This window comes from Aquarana catesbeiana, linkage group LG08 (genome assembly GCF_042186555.1).
Source record: "Aquarana catesbeiana isolate 2022-GZ linkage group LG08, ASM4218655v1, whole genome shotgun sequence".
NCBI classification, from domain to species: Eukaryota; Metazoa; Chordata; class Amphibia; order Anura; family Ranidae; genus Aquarana; species Aquarana catesbeiana.
Window position 1 is genome coordinate 296,203,587 of NC_133331.1, and position 18,155 is coordinate 296,221,741.

General features: G+C 46.9%; 1 protein-coding gene across 1 annotated transcript; it reads right to left on the reverse strand.

Moving 5' to 3' along the window:
* Window positions 1-307: 307 nt before the first annotated feature.
* Window positions 308-17,630, reverse strand: LOC141106827 (uncharacterized). The gene is made up of 2 exons (XM_073597755.1): window positions 15,633-17,630; window positions 308-3,201 (listed from the first exon to the last, which is right to left on the reverse strand). Exons 1-2 carry the CDS (start codon window positions 17,601-17,603, stop codon window positions 1,171-1,173), a joined length of 4,002 nt encoding a protein of 1,333 aa, XP_073453856.1. The 5' UTR covers window positions 17,604-17,630; the 3' UTR covers window positions 308-1,170.
* Window positions 17,631-18,155: the final 525 nt, after the last annotated feature.

Consider the following 18,155-nt stretch of genomic DNA (forward strand, 5'->3'; position numbering starts at 1 on the left):
GCCATCCCTGAAAATCATGCTAGGCCTTATTTTCAGGGTAGGGCTTCTATTGCAGCCATCCCTGAAAATCATGCTAGGTCTTATTTTCAGGGTAGGGCTTCTATTGCAGCCATCCCTGAAAATCATGCTAGGTCTTATTTTCGGAGTAGGACTTCTATTGCAGCCATCCCTGAAAATCATGCTAGGTCTTATTTTCGGGGTAGGACTTCTATTGCAGCCATCCCTGAAAATCATGCTAGGTCTTATTTTTGGAGTAGGGCTTCTATTGCAGCCATCCCTGAAAATCATGCTAGGTCTTATTTTCAGGGTAGGACTTCTATTGCAGCCATCCCTGAAAATCATGCTAGGTCTTATTTTCGGAGTAGGACTTCTATTGCAGCCATCCCTGAAAATCATGCTAGGTCTTATTTTCGGGGTAGGGCTTCTATTGCAGCCATCCCTGAAAATCATGCTAGGTCTTATTTTCAGGGTAGGGCTTCTATTGCAGCCATCCCTGAAAATCATGCTAGGTCTTATTTTCGGGGTAGGGCTTCTATTGCAGCCATCCCTGAAAGTCATGCTAGGTCTTATTTTCAGGGTAGGGCTTCTATTGCAGCCATCCCTGAAAATCATGCTAGGTCTTATTTTCGGGGTAGGGCTTCTATTGCAGCCATCCCTGAAAGTCATGCTAGGTCTTATTTTCAGGGTAGGGCTTCTATTGCAGCCATCCCTGAAAATCATGCTAGGTCTTATTTTCGGAGTAGGACTTCTATTGCAGCCATCCCTGAAAATCATGCTAGGTCTTATTTTCGGGGTAGGACTTCTATTGCAGCCATCCCTGAAAATCATGCTAGGTCTTATTTTCGGGGTAGGGCTTCTATTGCAGCCATCCCTGAAAATCATGCTAGGTCTTATTTTCGGGGTAGGACTTCTATTGCAGCCATCCCTGAAAATCATGCTAGGTCTTATTTTCGGGGTAGGGCTTCTATTGCAGCCATCCCTGAAAATCATGCTAGGTCTTATTTTCGGGGTAGGGCTTATTTTTGGGGAAACAGGGTAGATGGAGACGATGACCCAATATTTGTCATGACCGGATGAATGCGTGTCACATTAGTTCGACAATTTTTGGTGAGGGTTGTGTGGGACCCTCTGATATACAGAAAGACAGGACTTCAGTGAGGAACAATTCCCTCACTCAGTATCAGAAAGCTGCTTCTCCCTCGTGTGCAATTTCTGATGTCTTTGAAGATGGGACTTATCTGAATAACATTTCCCGCAATCAGGACAGAAATAGGGCTTCTCCCCCGTGTGGCATCTCAGATGTCTGCAAAGACTGGACTGCTGTGAAAAGCGTTTCCCGCACTCAGGGCAGGGATACGGCTTCTCCCCCGTGTGAGATCTCTGATGTTTGAGAAGTTCTGCTTTTTTGAAAAAGCATTTTCCGCACTCGGCACAGGAATGAGGCTTCTCCCCCGTGTGATACCTCTGATGTCGGGTAAGATAGGACTTCTCTACAAAACCTTTCCCACACTCAAGACAGCTATATGGATTCTCTCCCGTGTGAGATCTCAGATGTCTGCAAAGACTGGACTTCTGTGAAAAACATTTCCCACACTCAGCACAGGGATACAGATTCTTCCCTGTGTGCAATTTCTGATGTCTGCAAAGATGTGACTTAACTGAAAAACATTTCCCGCACTCAGGGCAGGAATACGGCTTCTCCCCTGTGTGAGTTCTTTTATGCTCTCTGACATTGCGTCTCGCTTTGAAATGTTTTCCGCACTCAGGGCAGGAATACGGCTTCTCCCCTGTGTGAGACCTCAGATGTGCTGTAAGATTATCCCTCTTAAAAAAACGTTTCCCACACTCAGAACATAAAAACGGCCTATCCCCCGTGTGAGATTGCAGATGTCGGGAAAGATGGGACTTTACTATAAAACATTTCCCACACTCGGGACAGGAATACGGTTTCTCACCTGTGTGAGATCTTTTATGCACATTAAGATGGGATTTAAAACCGAAACATTTCCCGCACTCATTGCAAGAAAACTTCTTGACACCGTCCCGCACAGTCTGAGGTTCCTCAGGATAAGAGGAATACGATGGTCCGGCACCGTCCCGCACAGTCTGAGGTTCCTCAGGATAAGAGGAATACGATGGTCCGGCACCATCCCTCACAGTCTGAGGTTCCTCAGGATAAGAGGAATACGATGGTCCGGCACCGTCCCTCACAGTCTGAGGTTCCTCAGGATAAGAGGAATACGATGGTCCGGCACCGTCCCTCACAGTCTGAGGTTCCTCAGGATAAGAGGAATACGATGGTCCGGCACCGTCCCTCACAGTCTGAGGTTCCTCAGGATAAGAGGAATACGATGGTCCGGCACCATCCCGCACAGTCTGAGGTTCCTCAGGATAAGAGGAATACGATGGTCCGGCACCGTCCCTCACAGTCTGAGGTTCCTCAGGATAAGAGGAATACGATGGTCCGGCACCGTCCCTCACAGTCTGAGGTTCCTCAGGATAAGAGGAATACGATGGTCCGGCACCATCCCGCACAGTCTGAGGTTCCTCAGGATAAGAGGAATACGATGGTCCATCTACACTGTGTGGTGCCGGATGGACATTTGAGGTAGTCGGGTTTTCTCCTGGAATATTCCCCGTGTGAGACCTTTGATGTGCAGTAAGATTATCAATCTGTGAAAAAAATTTCCCGCACTCAGAACAGAAATACGGCTTATCCCTCATGTGAATTCGGTGATGTCGGGAAAGATGGGACTTTACCAAAAAACATTTCCCGCACTCAGCACAGGAATACGGTTTCTCACCTGTGTGAGATCTTATATGCACATTAAGTTTGGATTTACAAACGAAACACTTCTCACACTCAGGACAGGGAAACCTTTTATGTGTTGGAAGGAAGTCACCGTCCCGCACAGTCTGAGGTTCCTCAGGATAAGAGGAATACGATGGTCCGGCACCGTCCCTCACAGTCTGAGGTTCCTCAGGATAAGAGGAATACGATGGTCCGGCACCGTCCCGCACAGTCTGAGGTTCCTCAGGATAAGAGGAGTACGATGGTCCATCTACACTGTGTGGTGCCGGATGGACATTTGAGGTAGTCGGGTTTTCTCCTGGACTATACTGTGTGATGTCCTCATCTTCTACTTTACAGTCTGGAGACAAAGTGAGACAATCCTCTGAGGTTTTCCTCATCTCCCGTCCATCTACTAAAATAGAAATACAAAGATTATTACTAGACATGAGCAGATTGGTTCCCCTAACCAACTAAGATAAAGACCAGGCTGATCCTGAAGACCACCATCATTGGGTTATTGACTCCTCCCTCATTATCACTTTCTGTTTAAGGCTCCAAAGTTGGAGGATGTTATCACATTATTATCACCATGTAAAAGTCTGTGCTCCAATCACATCATCAGATATAAAATGTCCAGCTGGTAGGAAATGGGTGTAACAAAAGAGAATACATATTATGTGTATATATAGCAGTGGGTAGAGGGGAGAGAGCAGAAGTCAGGAGTATGTAATGTACAACATAGAGTATATAGTGCAGGGGTCAGGACTTATAATATTGGTGGCTTAATGTTTACTGGAGACAAGTTGCAGAGGTCCCACACCGCTGCCTCCCATCTCCTGAGACTGCACTCAGTGACTTGGGTCTGAGACTATACAGACATATCCCTCCACCCGGCACAGCCAGCAAATAACAGAGCAAGTAACCCCGGGAGAATTCTTCTGTCTGAGATCTTGCTAGACCCGGGAAGGGGGCAGAAGACCCAAGGTACATACCCCAGGTCCCTGGGTCGAGCAACACCTATGGTGAAATTCAACATTTTGCGGCCAGCTAAACCCCAGAATCTCCATAAATCCAGTCTAGATACATAAATTGTGTCTGCAGCACAGAGAAGGAAGATTATCCGAGAGAAATACAGGAATACAGGACGGGGAACACAGCTCAGGAAAGTGACCAGGGGATTACAGGCTGATATCACCCAGTCCCCGCCCTACTCTGGACCAATCAGTGAGCAGTATGGGTGGAGGAATGTATTTAGTGTTAATAACCCACCTGTGCTGATCTCTGTAGGAGTGTCCTCCTCTATAAATGTCCCCGTTATTCCATCCTCCTCCATAGACTGCTGATCATCCCTCACATACCTCTCTTCTTCTTCTGATTTAACCTCAAATTCTATATCGATTGGATCTCCACTCTACATCAAGAAAATGAGAGAAAATATCATCTGTAAAATATAAAAGTTACATACAAAATACACCCATCGTCTCTAGGAGTCCATGTTCTAGATGCTCCATCCCACCAACCTTGTAACAGTGAGGGATGGTGTGATCTTCCTGTGTGGAATCCCGGGAATACAGAGGACGGGGACATCTCTCTGGTGGGTTCCTGGTATTAGGTGGCTCCATCATATCCTTGTGTCCTTCTGAAACCTCCTCCATCACTCCATACTCCTCATCCTCCTCTTTATACTCTTCTTTAACATCAATATTATCATCCCCGAGGTTTCCACTCTGAATATATAATAAAACATTCATTGTAACAAACATGCTGTGTATAAATCAGAACTACCAATAATTATCAATCATCTACCTGATGATGGTGGGGGATGGTGTGACCTTCCTGTGTGGAATCCCGGGAATACAGAGGACGGGGACATCTCTCTGGTGGGTTCCTGTAGCTGGATGACTCCACCATGGTATTCTCATTCATATCTTTGTGTCTTTTTGGAATCTCTGACTCCTCCATCACCCCATCCTCATCATCTTCTTCTTTTATCTCTTCTTTAACCTCAACTTTAGGATCTCTCAGGTTTCCACTCTGAATATACAATAAAAATGACATCAGTTGTAACAATGCAGATAATGTACAGATCCTAATAATACTATCAGTGATTGTTCCTCATCTACCTGATGATGGTGAGGGATGGTGTGACCTTCCTGTGTGGAATCCCGGGAATACAGAGGACGGGGACATCTCTCTGGTGGGTTCCCATTACTGGATCCATCTGTAGGAAACACACACACTGACTGAATACATTGTTTCTATGTGTTTATCAGATGATGGGGGATCTAGGTGGACCTTCCGTACTGCTCTCTCCTTTACAATAAAGTCTCCTCTTACCCGGTGATGTGAGGGGCGGCTGATTGTCCATCATGACGTCCTTGTAGAGATCCTTGTGTCCTTCTAAATACTCCCACTCCTCCATGGAGAAATAGACAGTGACATCCTGACACCTTATAGGAACCTGACACACACAATGATACAGTCACCATCCAGACACATCCCTTGTGTTGAACCTTCACAGACATCAGGAATAGTTGTTTCCTCCTCCATAAAGATTATAAATTCAAACATACGTATTATAAATCCAGCTCTCGATAAAACCCCCATACCCTATTATAGTATAATCCGTTAGCATAGATTGAGGTGAGAAGGTGATTGGTAGGGAAACATCTCCAAAATGAAGAGAATGTTCCTGCTCCCTTAAGTGGGGAATGTTCTGACCCTGGAGGGGTTTATTTGGTTTCCATACTATATTACCAAAAGTATTGGGACACCTGCCTTTACACACACACATGACCTTTAATGACATCCCAGTCTTAGTTTGTAGGGTTCTATATTGAGTTGGCTCCGCCCTTTGCAGCTATAACAGCTTCAACTCTTCTGGGAAGGCCGTCCACAAGGTTTAGGAGGGTGTCTATGGGAATGTTTGACCATTCTTCCAGAAGAGCATTTGTGAGGTCAGGCACTGATGTTGGATGAGAAGGCCTGGCTCGCAGTCTCCGCTCTAATTCATCCCAAAAGTGTTCTATCGGGTTGAGGTCAGGACTCTGTGCAAGTTCCTCCGCCCCAAACTCGCTCATCCATGTCTTTATGGACCTTGCTTTGTGCACTGTCCAAGACATTTTGTACAATTTCATGCTCCCAACTTTGTGGGAACAGTTTGGGGATGTCCCTTTCCTGTTCCAACATGACTGCGCACAAAGCAAGGTCCATAAAGACATGGATGAGCGAGTTTAGCGTGGAGGAACTTGACTGGCCTGCACAGATTTCTGGCCTCAACCTTTGACCTAAAACACCTTTAGGATGAATTAGAGCGGAGACTGCGTGTCAGGCCTTCTCATCCAACATCAGTGCCTGACCTCACAAATACGCTTCTGGAAGAATGGTCAAACATTGCCATAGACACACTCCTAAACCTTGTGGACGGCCTTCCCAGAAAAGTTGAAGCTGTTATAGCTGCAAAGGGCGGGGCCAACTCAATATTGAACCCTCCGGACTAAGACTGGGATGTCATTAAATTTCATGTGCGTGTAAAGGCAGGCGTCCCAATACTTTTGGTAATATAGTGTATGTGTTTATCATCATCTGCTGGAGATAAAAGACGTCACAGTGACTATGGAGGAAGAGGACGGAACATGACGGGGGGGTTACTGGGTCTAAATAGAAAATAAGATCTTATTACCTCCTCTGCAGCCACTTCCAGCAAAGTCTCCTCTCTACTCCGTGGCACATGGAACTTCCTGTTTGTAACTGACATCACTTCCTGTCTGTGTCTGACATCAATTCCTGTCTTCCATAGAGACGTGCTGTCTCTATGGTATAGGTGAGATCACCACCTTGTGGAGCTCAGAGGAACTGCAGCCCCCCGAGAAACGTCTCGTAGTGTGAACACGGCCTTGTGCAGTGTGTGTATGTACTGTATATCCTTATAGATGGGGTCATCTCCACTCCCACCAAGGGGGAGAGAAATATATTACTGCCTAGTCCAGCCTTTCTCAGCCAGGGTTCCTCCAAAAGTTTCTAGGGGTTTCTCGAGCAATGAACAATTTCTGTCTTCCAGTAGCAATGATTTCATGACGATGTAAGAATTTCCTTCTCCCACTGACTACTCATATAAGGGGATCCTTCTCCCGTTGGTCACCAATGTAAGGGACCAATAAACGGACCACTTCCTAATTGATCAATCGATGAATCCTTCCCCGCCCCATCTCCCTAGAAATTTAGATCAGCTTGTGGGCAAGTCACAGTCTCAAATTCTCATTTTTTTACCCCTCTTCTCCACCCCAAAGCTTTTACCTATCACCCTCACTTCTACCCTCTCCCTACTACTGTACTCTTCACCTCTTGTAAATACTGAACCCACATGCTGACCCAAACACCAGGACAGGGAGGTACATGCACTCATATCATCCCATCTTACTTTCTTCAACCTCTTTCTTCTCCTAATCTCTGAGGAGATCTCCCCTACTGCTACGCTTCTGGTATCTTACTGCCGCCCCACATCCAGCACCCTCCTTCCTCTGACAATAGCTGCAATTCACTCAGTTTAATCCCGACCCCCCACCCCCGGCTTCCAAACCCCCTTATTATGTGCCCTCTGGAATGTCTGCTCTGTCTGTAACATGCTCACCTCTGTCCATGACCTTTTTGTCTTCCATTCTCTTAACCTACTCGCAATCAGTGAAACCTGGCTTCAAGAATCTGACTCTGCCTCTCCCGCTGCTCTCTCCCATGGAGGCCTCCACTGGACTCACCCAGACCAAGTGGACGGAAAGGAGGTGGTGTTGGTTTTCTTCTATCCCCACTGAGCACCTTTCAAGTCCTTCCCACCCCTCCCTCTTCATCCTTCTCTTCTTTCGAGACTCGCTGTATTAGTCTTTTTTTGCAGGAGTGTTCAGCAAGTAAAGCAGTAGAAAGAAACCAACGAAGAAATCAACTGCACTCTGGACTGACCGCAAGCAAACCAACATTTTGTAAATCTTTTCTTACAAGTCTGATTCCTACTCCCTCTACCCTTTGATATGCCCCATCTTCTCTTCCTTCTCAGATTAGTATCCTCCATTCTCAAATTCTCATTTCTCCACCCCAAAGTTTGTACCTATCACCCTCACTTCTACCCTCTCCTTACTACTGTACTCATCACCTCTTGTAAATACTGAACCCACATGCTGACCCAAACGCCAGGACAGGGAGGTACATGCACTCATATCATCCTATCTTACTTTCTTCAACCTCTTTCTTCTCCTAATCTCTGAGGAGATCTCCCCTACTGCTACGCTTCTGGTATCTTACTGCCGCCCCACATCCAGCACCCTCCTTCCTCTGACAATAGCTGCAATTCACTCAGTTTAATCCTGACCCCCCCCCCCCCCGGCTTCCAAACCCCCTTATTATGTGCCCTCTGGAATGTCTGCTCTATCTGTAACATGCTCACCTCACCCAGACCAAGTGGACGGAAAGGAGGTGGTGTTGGTTTTCTTCTATCCCCACTGAGCACCTTTCAGTTCCTTCCTACCCCTCCCTCTTTATCCTTCTCTTCTTTCGAGGCTCACTGTATTAGTCTTGTTTTGCAGAAGTGTTCAACAACTAAAGCAGTAGAAAGAAACAACAAAGAAATCAACTGCACTCTGGACTGACCACAAGCAAACCAACATTTTGTAAATCTTTTCTTACTGATTCCTACTCCCTCTACCCTTTAATATGCCCCTTCTTCTCTTCCTTCTCAGATTAGTATCCTCCCTTCTCAAATTCTCATTTCTTTACCCCTCTTCTCCACCCCACAGTTTTTACCTATCACCCTCACTTCTACCCTCTCCTTACTACTGTACTCATCACCTCTTGTAAATACTGAACCCACATGCAGACCCAAACATTAGGACAGGGAGGTACATGCACTTGTAGCAAACCCACGTAGGAGCTGCAGATAGAAGGGATCCCCCAACTCCTGTACAACCAGGCATGCAGAATCTTCACCAACACCTCAGAGTGTCAGGGCTGGGCTCAGCCCTTCCTTCTCAAAGCTGGCCGCTCAGCTGTCGGCTAATTGCCAGCTCCTTTCTCTCCACAGTGACTCACCTGTTGATGATACCCTGCTCATCAGTCCTGCCTACTTAAGCGGTCCAGCCCAGATAATCTCTGACTTCGCCTTGGTCACATCACTAGAGACGCTCTAGTGATGTGTTCTGTTTTCCTGTTAAAGACTTGCTTGGCTGACATTCCTTCTGGCTCCAGATCCTGCTTGCTGTTCTACTACGCTCATCTCTGGCAACCCTGACGTTTTGGCTTGTCTGACTATCCGTTCCGGTTCCTGAACTCTGGCTATGTTTTGACTACGTTTACTCTGTTTACCTTTTTTATTATTATTAAACAAGTGAGATTTGACTGTACTTCTGACTCAGTCTGATTCATGGTTTCTGACACAGAGACAGAGAACAGTGTATAGCTTTGTTTGAGAGCTATGGATGGGAGGTTATGGGATGCCCACTTGACTTCATCAACTTCAGGGACAATTTCATATCCACGGTCTCTATATACAGCCTCCAATTCTTCAGCCATCTGTACACACTTGGCTCTGACTGACTCACTCCTTGATGGGAGCTGACAAGGTCTGATTGTCAGCTCAGACATAGCCCATTACAGGCAGGAACTCACAGTCCCTTAAAGTGTAAGTTCACCTTTACAGAAAACTCTGTAAGGTGAACTTACACAGGTCCCCCTCCTCACCCCCCCCCCCTCGGTCCGCCGCAATCTCCGGTTCTAAGCCCGTGGCTTAGAAATCCTCTCTCCATCCTCACGTCTTCTACATGGCTGACAGGACGGGCTATGAGGCTGCTGATTGGTCCGTGCTGCCCAAGTGAGGGCACTGACCAATTAGAATGCTCCATGTTCCAAAACGTCTCCCTGATGAGGGATGTTTTGGACATTCAGCTCAGGAGGATTTCCAAGCCCTGGGCACCTGGCGCGAATATACCGTGACTTAGAACCAGAGATCACGGCGGTACAGGTAAGTGGGATCGGGGGGGGGGGGGGGAGGGGGACCTGTGTAAGTTCACCTTACAGAGTTTTCTGTAAAGGTGAACTTAGCCTTTAACAGTAATACAGTGGTGACCCAGCTTCAACTTTCTCCTTGACATCTTCTGTGGTCATTGAGCCCAACACCAATTCTTCAGGCAATGCCACCCCACCTAGCTGCATATGCCCCTTTACACCAGTCCACTCGCCTGACTCTTCACTAGCCCACTCGCCTGACTCTTCACTAGCCCACCTGGCTGACTCTCAGGAGAAAGGCGGAAGACATAAGCACACCGGTGTCTTCAAGGGAGACTGACTACATGTGGCAGTCTCCATCCATTGTAGTTCCCCCAGTGCTACTCACTCTGTCCTCTCTTGCTCCCGTGCCTCCAGGAAGGCTTCCTCCTCTGTGTTTTAGCAGGAATCCTCCAGCATCCAAGCCCCGGTCCAAAGTCACCCACCCCCAGATTAGGGGGCACCCCTGATGGCCATTGACAGCCTCCTCAGCATCTTCCACCTGACTGCCTTTGCTGGCATGGCCCATATCTATTTATGAGGTAAACTCTGCCCCCCTGCCTGCCCTCTACTGGGGATTGGCTGAGGTCTCACAAATATTCATGGCCGCTCCTGCCCACTAGCTCTAGAACATTCTCCAATGTTCCAGAAACAGGGGGAGGCACCAGGAGAGCTGTCAGGATGAGTCATCCAGCCCTGACTCACTGAACCCTGACCCAAATTCACAGCTCAGGCTTAGCCCTGAGCTAACTAAATTTACCTACACTAACAAAACCTACACTAACATACCTATACTACTTCTAGCACACACTAGAGGGTGCTACACACTCATATACATCCTGTGCCCATCTTACTTTCTTCACCCTCTATCTTCTTCTAATCTCTGAGGATATCTCCCCTAATCCTGGTCCTCTGGTAGCTCACTGTCACCCCACATCCGGCACCCTCCTTCCACTGGCAACAGATGCAATCCACTCAGTGTAATCCTGATCCCCTGGCTTCCAAACCCCCCTTTTCATGTGCCCTCTGAAATGTCCGCTCTGTCTGTAACATGCTCAGCTCTGTCCATGACCTTTTTGTCTCCCATTCCCTTAACCTACTTGCAATCATTGAAACCTGGCTTCAAGAATCTGACTCTGCCTCTCCCGCTGCCCTCTCCCATGAAGGCCTCCACTGGACTCACTCACCCAGACCCAGTGAATGGGAAGGAGGTGGAGTTGGACTCCTATCCCCACAGAGAACCTTTCAAGCCCTTTCTACCCCTCCCTCTCTAGCCTTCTCTTCTTTTGAGACTCACTGTATTAGTCTGTTTTCTCCAATTTCTCTGAGGATTGCAATAATCTATTGGCCTCCTGGACTGGTGTGGAACTTTTTTGATGACTTCTCTGCCTGGTTACTCTACCTTCTGTCCTCTCAAATATCCACTATCATTCTTGGTGATTTTAAAATCCCTATTAATTAATGTAAACAGACCAGCTACATCTCAATTTAACTTCATCTTTGACCTAGCACAATGGACACCACTGGCTCTGATGGTAATACACTTAACCTTGTTTTCTCCCATCTTTGCACTCCTGGCAACCTCACCCACAGCCCCTTTCCTCTCTCTGATCACAACCATCATTAGTTGATGATCACTTAAGAACAGAGTTCTTGTTTTTAACTACCTGTCCCTACAAGCATCAAACAATTACCCGTAGAAACCTTTAATCCCCCTCTTTTCTACTCTGCAACTGACCACCTCTATGACAAAATCACCCCCCTGTCCTGACCTGGCCAGTCTACAATAGTTCACTCACATACTCACTGGACTCACTTGCAACACCACTCTTTGCCAATCCCTCCACTGGCCCTATTCAGTGTCCTCTACCCCTCTCCACCAATCCCTCCACTGGCCTCCATATAGTGTCCTCCACCCCTCTCTACTAATCCCTCCACTGGCTTAAATTCAGTGTCCTCCACCCCTCTCTGCCAATCCCTCCACTGGCTTTCATTTAGTGTCCTCCACCCCTCTCTGTCAATCTCTCCACTGGCTTCCATTCAGTGTCCTCCACCTCCCTCTGCTTATCCCTCCACTGACCTCCATTAAGTGTCCTCCACCCCTCTCTACCAATCCCTCCACTAGTTTCCATTCAGTGTCCTCCTCCACTCTCTGCCAATCCCACCACTGGCTTCCATTCAGTGTCCTCCACCCCTCTCTGCCAATCCCTCCATGTGCTTCATTTCAGTGTCCTCCACCCCCCCTCTGCTAATCCCTCCACTGGCTTTCATTCAGTGTCCCCCACCCCTCTCTGCCAATCCCTCCACTGGCTTCCATTCAGTGTCCTTCACCCCTCTCTGCCAATCCCTCCACTGCCCGCCATTCAGTGTCCTCTACCCCTCTCTGCCAATCCCTCCACTGCCCTCCAATAAGTGTCCTCCAACCCTCCCTACCAATCCTTTTACTGGCTTTCATTCAGTGTCCTCCACCCCACCAATTCCTCCACTGGCCTCCATCTTTCTCTGCCAATCCCTCCACTGGTTTCCATTCAGTGCCCTCCACCGCTCTCTGACAATCGCTCCACTGGCCTCCATTCAGCGTCCTCCACCCCTCTCTACCAATCCCTCCACTGGCTTCCATTCAGTGTCCTCCACCCCTCTCTGCCAATCCCTCCACTGGCTTCCATTCAGTGTCCTCCACCCCTCTCTGCCAATCCCTCCACTGGCTTCCATTCAGTGTCCTCCATCTTTCTCTGCCAATCCCTCCACTGGTCTCCATTCAGTGTCCTCCACCCCTCTCTGCCAATCCCTCCACTAGTTTCCATTCAGTGTCCTCCACCACTCTCTGCCAATCCCTCCACTGGACTCCATTCAGTGTCCTTCATCTTTCTCTGCCAATCCCTCCACTGCCCTCCAATAAGTGTCCTCTACCCCACCCTGCCAATCCCTCCACTGGCCTTCATCTTTCTCTACTGATCCCTCCACTGGTTTCCATTCAGTGCCCTCCACCGCTCTCTGCCAATCCCTCCACTGGCTTCCATTCAGTGTCCTCCACCCCTCTCTGCCAATCCCTCCACTGGCTTCCATTCAGTGTCCTCCATCTTTCTCTGCCAATCCCTCCACTGGTCTCCATTCAGTGTCCTCCACCCCTCTCTGCCAATCCCTCCACTAGTTTCCATTCAGTGTCCTCCACCACTCTCTGCCAATCCCTCCACTGCCCTCCAATAAGTGTCCTCTACCCCACCCTGCCAATCCCTCCACTGGCCTTCATCTTTCTCTACTGATCCCTCCACTGGTTTCCATTCACTGTCCTCCACCCCTCTCTACCAATCCCCCCACTGGCATCCATTCAGTATCCTCCCCCCCTCTGCCAATCCCTCATTTCCTATGCCAGAGTCATCATTCTGTTACTGGGAGTGAGGTAACAGAGATGCGCTGGACTGGTGGAGGGAATGTGGCTCATCCCACTACTCTGATTGCAACAAGTCAATGCCACTGTGTGCAGAGCGATGGGACACCATTAAACAGAGGAACTTAGCTTCATTACTATCTGCAGTGAAAGTTCATCTATAAGTCGGAGAACTGCCCAAATGTTAGACTGTGCACATGACCGCAGGCCCTACCTGATCCCGGGCATTGGTGAGCACACCCTCAGGCAAAGGTACCCCTAGTTCATGGGCACGGTAGGCCCCCCTCCCACAAGTTAAAGTAGAGTATTAGAACCATGCCAGTCATAATAACCAGCCAGAGTAATAATAACAATGATAACAACACACACTGAGAACTGTATCATCTGTTCTTTCAGAATATGGAACATGCTTTTTCCCATCACTCCGTAACCAAGACCTAGTCTGGCAATGCCCAGAATGATACCAACGGGTCTCTGACCAATCTTATGGTTTGGATGGACTTTCTTCTTTTCATTATTTCCAGGTGACCATGAATTAGAGTTCCAATATCTCCCCTGTGTTCTGTAGACAGATATACATTTCTTGATACATTATAAATACATCCCAACCATCCCTGATTCACCGGGACCGTCCCGGATTAAATGTATGTCCCGGAGATTCAGAGTTCGGTCCCGGAATGGAGCCCAGTGCTGGAACAAGTTTGACGCTATACTCCTGACCACTCCACTCTGTACTGATTATTCACGGTTAACTCTGATGAACTATGATCTCCTATGAGCAATTGTTGAATACTGAAGTTTGTCCTCATTGCACCGACACACACAATTTATTTTTCCTTCGATCCATTTTTATTATAATTTTATAAGATTTGCAGTCATAAGATCTGGAAACAGTAAAAGGTAGAAATGCGATTGGTCAGGAAAATGACTTGCCTGGACTGTGGAGGCGGAGTCGTACAACACAATACACAACGTGTTACATTATTATAACAAAGTATTGTAAAAAAAGATCACACCATAGAAAATGGGGGAAAAGGAGAAAATAAACCCGGATATTAAGGGCACATTTGTGTATGAGGAACACCTTAACAATCACCACCATTTTATTCGCCAGGGCCTCTGCTTTCAGAAAACATATGTTTGGGGGTTTTAACCAGACCTTAAATGTGCATTTTAGCACCAATGTAAAAACAGCTCTGACAGCGAAAGAGTTAATATGAGCTAGATGGGATCACTCTGCTGTGGTCACACATTAGAGCTCCCCCTAGCTGCAGCCTGGTAATAACATTGCTGGGAGGTCTATTCATTTATCTGCTCCATACTTCCCATCTTTATATAAACGTCTCCTGACATTTAGGGGTCTATTCATTAAAGATTTGCATGGAAATTCACCCGGGGAAAGTCCATGTACATGCCTTCTGTGTGAATTGGACATAAAATTAATGTTATTAGGCCATTGGTTGAGCTGGTTAAATGATTTCTATTGATTTAAAATGTAAATTGTTGCATTTGCCACTAGATGGAGCTAATTTCGATGATACATAGCGCCATCTAGTGCCCAAATGAAATATTTTCTGTTTTACGTCAATGGTTGGTTTAATTGACTTATATCCTTCAATATCTACTAAACACATAAGTGTATGGGTATGATCTCAGTTATTTCTATGAAACCGCGCCTGACGAGGAGAAGCTAAGGGGGCTATTTATAGAAAATTTGTTTAACGAATGTGACAAGCATTTGCCCAGTCGTGACAAATTCTGTCTATATTGAAATAAACACAGTGATTTCCTATGACTGTCAGCTCCATCTAGTGGCCGAAATGAAGAATTAATACCACAGTGGCAGATTTGTTTTCCCCTAGATGGAGCCGATGATCCAATATTTGTCATGACTGGACGAACGCGTGTCACATTCATTCAACAATTTGTTTTTTTTTAAAACAGATCCCTAAATGTCTGTGAAGTCTTCCACCACAAAATGTACTCAGCCAATGAGAGGTAATGACTCCATTTTTATTTTAAACGGCCTAGAGGACCGCCTTTTAAGTGGTGAGGTTAACGTGTTTCGTCCTGGAAGACGACTTGAGAAAACAGACCTCTTGCAAGAGTTTACACCACAAAATGTACTCAGCCAATGAGAGGTAATGACTCCATTTTTATTTTTCTCCCGCTATCAATGGCCAACACGGTACAACACTTCATCCATGTCTTTGGTGATCTCTGATCTTCTTATCAACTGTTTCTTACATGATGAAGATCAGCCATGGAGTATATCTGAGGTGTATATCAGGGTGTGCTTCTTCCCCACATGTCCAGCAACATTCATATACAAGACATTTCCCGCACTCACTAATACACCTCGAGGGTTGTGTGGGAAGCCTTATGTACAGGAAGACAGGACTTCAGTAATCAACCATTCCCTCACTCAGGACAGGGATATGGCTTCTCCCCCGTGTGAGATCTCTGATGTCTGCAAAGATCGGTCTTATGTGAATAACATTTCCCGCACTCAGGACAGAAATACGGCTTCTCCCCCGTGTGAGATCTCTGGTGTGTGTTAAGATTGCCCTTTAGTGAAAAACATTTCCCGCACTCAGGGCAGGAATAGGGCTTCTCCCCCATGTGAGATCTCTGATGTCTGGAAAAATAGGACTTTCTAGAAAAACATTTCCCGCACTCAGGACAGGAATAGGGCTTCTCCCCCGTGTGAGATCTCTGATGTTTACAAAAATAGGACTTATCTGAAAAACATTTACCGCACTCAGGACAGGAATACGGCTTCTCCCCTGTGTGCACTCTCTGATGTGTGTAAAGACTGGTCTTCATTGAAAAACATTTCCCGCACTCACCACAGCAATATGGTTTCTCCCCCGTGTGAGATCTCTGATGTGTGTAAAGAGTGGACTGGAATGAAAAACATTTCCCGCACTCAGGACAGGAATACGGAGTCCTCCCCGTGTGCAATCTCTGATGTGCGTAAAGACTGGTCTTCACTGAAAAACATCTCCCGCACTCAGCACAGGAATAAGGCTTTTCCCCCGTGTGAGACCTCTGATGTGAGTTAAGATTGGACTTCATTGAAAAACATTTCCCGCACTCAGCACAGGAATACGGCTTCTCCCCCGTGTGAGTAATTTTATGCTCATTCATATGGTATTTTGAATTGAAACACTTTCCGCACTCAGAACAGGAATACGGCTTTTCTCCCGTGTGAGACCTCCGGTGTTTTGTAAGTTGGGACTTCTGTGAAAAACATTTCCCACACTCAGAACAGAAATATGGTTTTTCCCCTGTGTGAGATCTCTGATGTGAGACAAGAAGTGATTTAAGTTTAAAACATTTGCCACACTCAGGGCAGGAATATGGTTTCTCTCCTGTGTGAGATCTTATATGAATATTAAGTTTGGGTTTAGTACAGAAACATTTCCCGCATTCAGGACAGGAGTACGGCTTCTCACCTGTGTGAGATCGCTTATGCTCATTAAAATTGGATTTCAAACGGAAACATTTACCACACTCAGGGCAGGAATACGGCTTTTCCCCTGTGTGAGATCTTTTATGAATATTAAGATTGCCTTTCAAACTGAAACACTTCCCACACTCAGGACAGGGAAATATCTTATCTGTTGGAAGGACGGCACCGTCCCTCACAGTCTGAGGTTCCTCAGGATAAGAGGAATACGATGGTCCGGCACCGTCCCTCACAGTCTGAGGTTCCTCAGGATAAGAGGAATACGATGGTCCGGCACCGTCCCGCACAGTCTGAGGTTCCTCAGGATAAGAGGAATACGATGGTCCGGCACCGTCCCGCACAGTCTGAGGTTCCTCAGGATAAGAGGAATACGATGGTCCGGCACGTTCCCTCACAGTCTGAGGTTCCTCAGGATAAGAGGAATACGATGGTCCGGCACCGTCCCTCACAGTCTGAGGTTCCTCAGGATAAGAAGAATACGATGGTCCGGCACCGTCCCTCACAGTCTGAGGTTCCTCAGGATAAGAGGAATACGATGGTCCGGCACCGTCCCGCACAGTCTGAGGTTCCTCAGGATAAGAGGAATACGATGGTCCGGCACCGTCCCGCACAGTCTGAGGTTCCTCAGGATAAGAGGAATACGATGGTCCGGCACCGTCCCTCACAGTCTGAGGTTCCTCAGGATAAGAGGAATACGATGGTCCATCTACACTGTGTGGTGCCGGATGGACATTTGAGGTAGTCGGGTTTTCTCCTGGACTATACTGTGTGATGTCCTCATCTTCTACTTTACAGTCTGGAGACAAAGTGAGACAATCCTCTGAGGTTTTCCTCATCTCCCGTCCATCTACTAAAATAGAAATACAAAGATTATTACTAGACATGAGCAGATTGGTTCCCCTAAACCAGGACTCCGCCCACATCAGGCAGCTTTGTCTCTGAGGATCTTACAATTCCACCCTCAAGGTAACTAGTAAATGGGTCCTCTGATCTCCTACCAGTTCATTTCTTTATTCATGGACCTTAGTCAGAGAGTGAGGAAACAACGAGAACTGTCATTTATAGGAGTGACAGTGATGAGGGGATTATAGGACGAGTGTCCCCACCCCCTCTATCACTCATTGCCATCTTCCCAACACAAGAAGTCCTGCACTTCCTTATTTAGTCCATGATTTAGTCATGAATAACAGCGGGGCTGAGCCCCACCAGAGGTCAGAGAGTGAGGATGGGGGGAGAACAACCAAGATGAAGACTGGACTGATCCTGAAGACCACCATCATTGGGTTATTGACTCCTTTCTCATTATCACTTTCTGTTTAAGGCTCCAAAGTTGGAGGATGTTATCACATTTCTATCACCATGTAAAAGTCTGTGCTCCAATCAAATCATCAGATATAAAATGTCCAGCTGGTAGGAAATGGGTGTAACAAAAGAGAATACATATTATGTGTATATATAGCAGTGGGTGGAGGGGA

Bases quoted from the DNA above. Each gene is read 5' to 3' on its own strand.
- LOC141106827 (XM_073597755.1), bottom strand. From the start codon at position 17,603: ATGTGGGCGGAGTCCTGGTTTAGGGGAACCAATCTGCTCATGTCTAGT. The intron at 3,202-15,632 runs TGAGGGAATGGT...ATTTTAGTAGAT, and splicing joins AGCCATATCCCTGTCCTGAG to GGACGGGAGATGAGGAAAAC.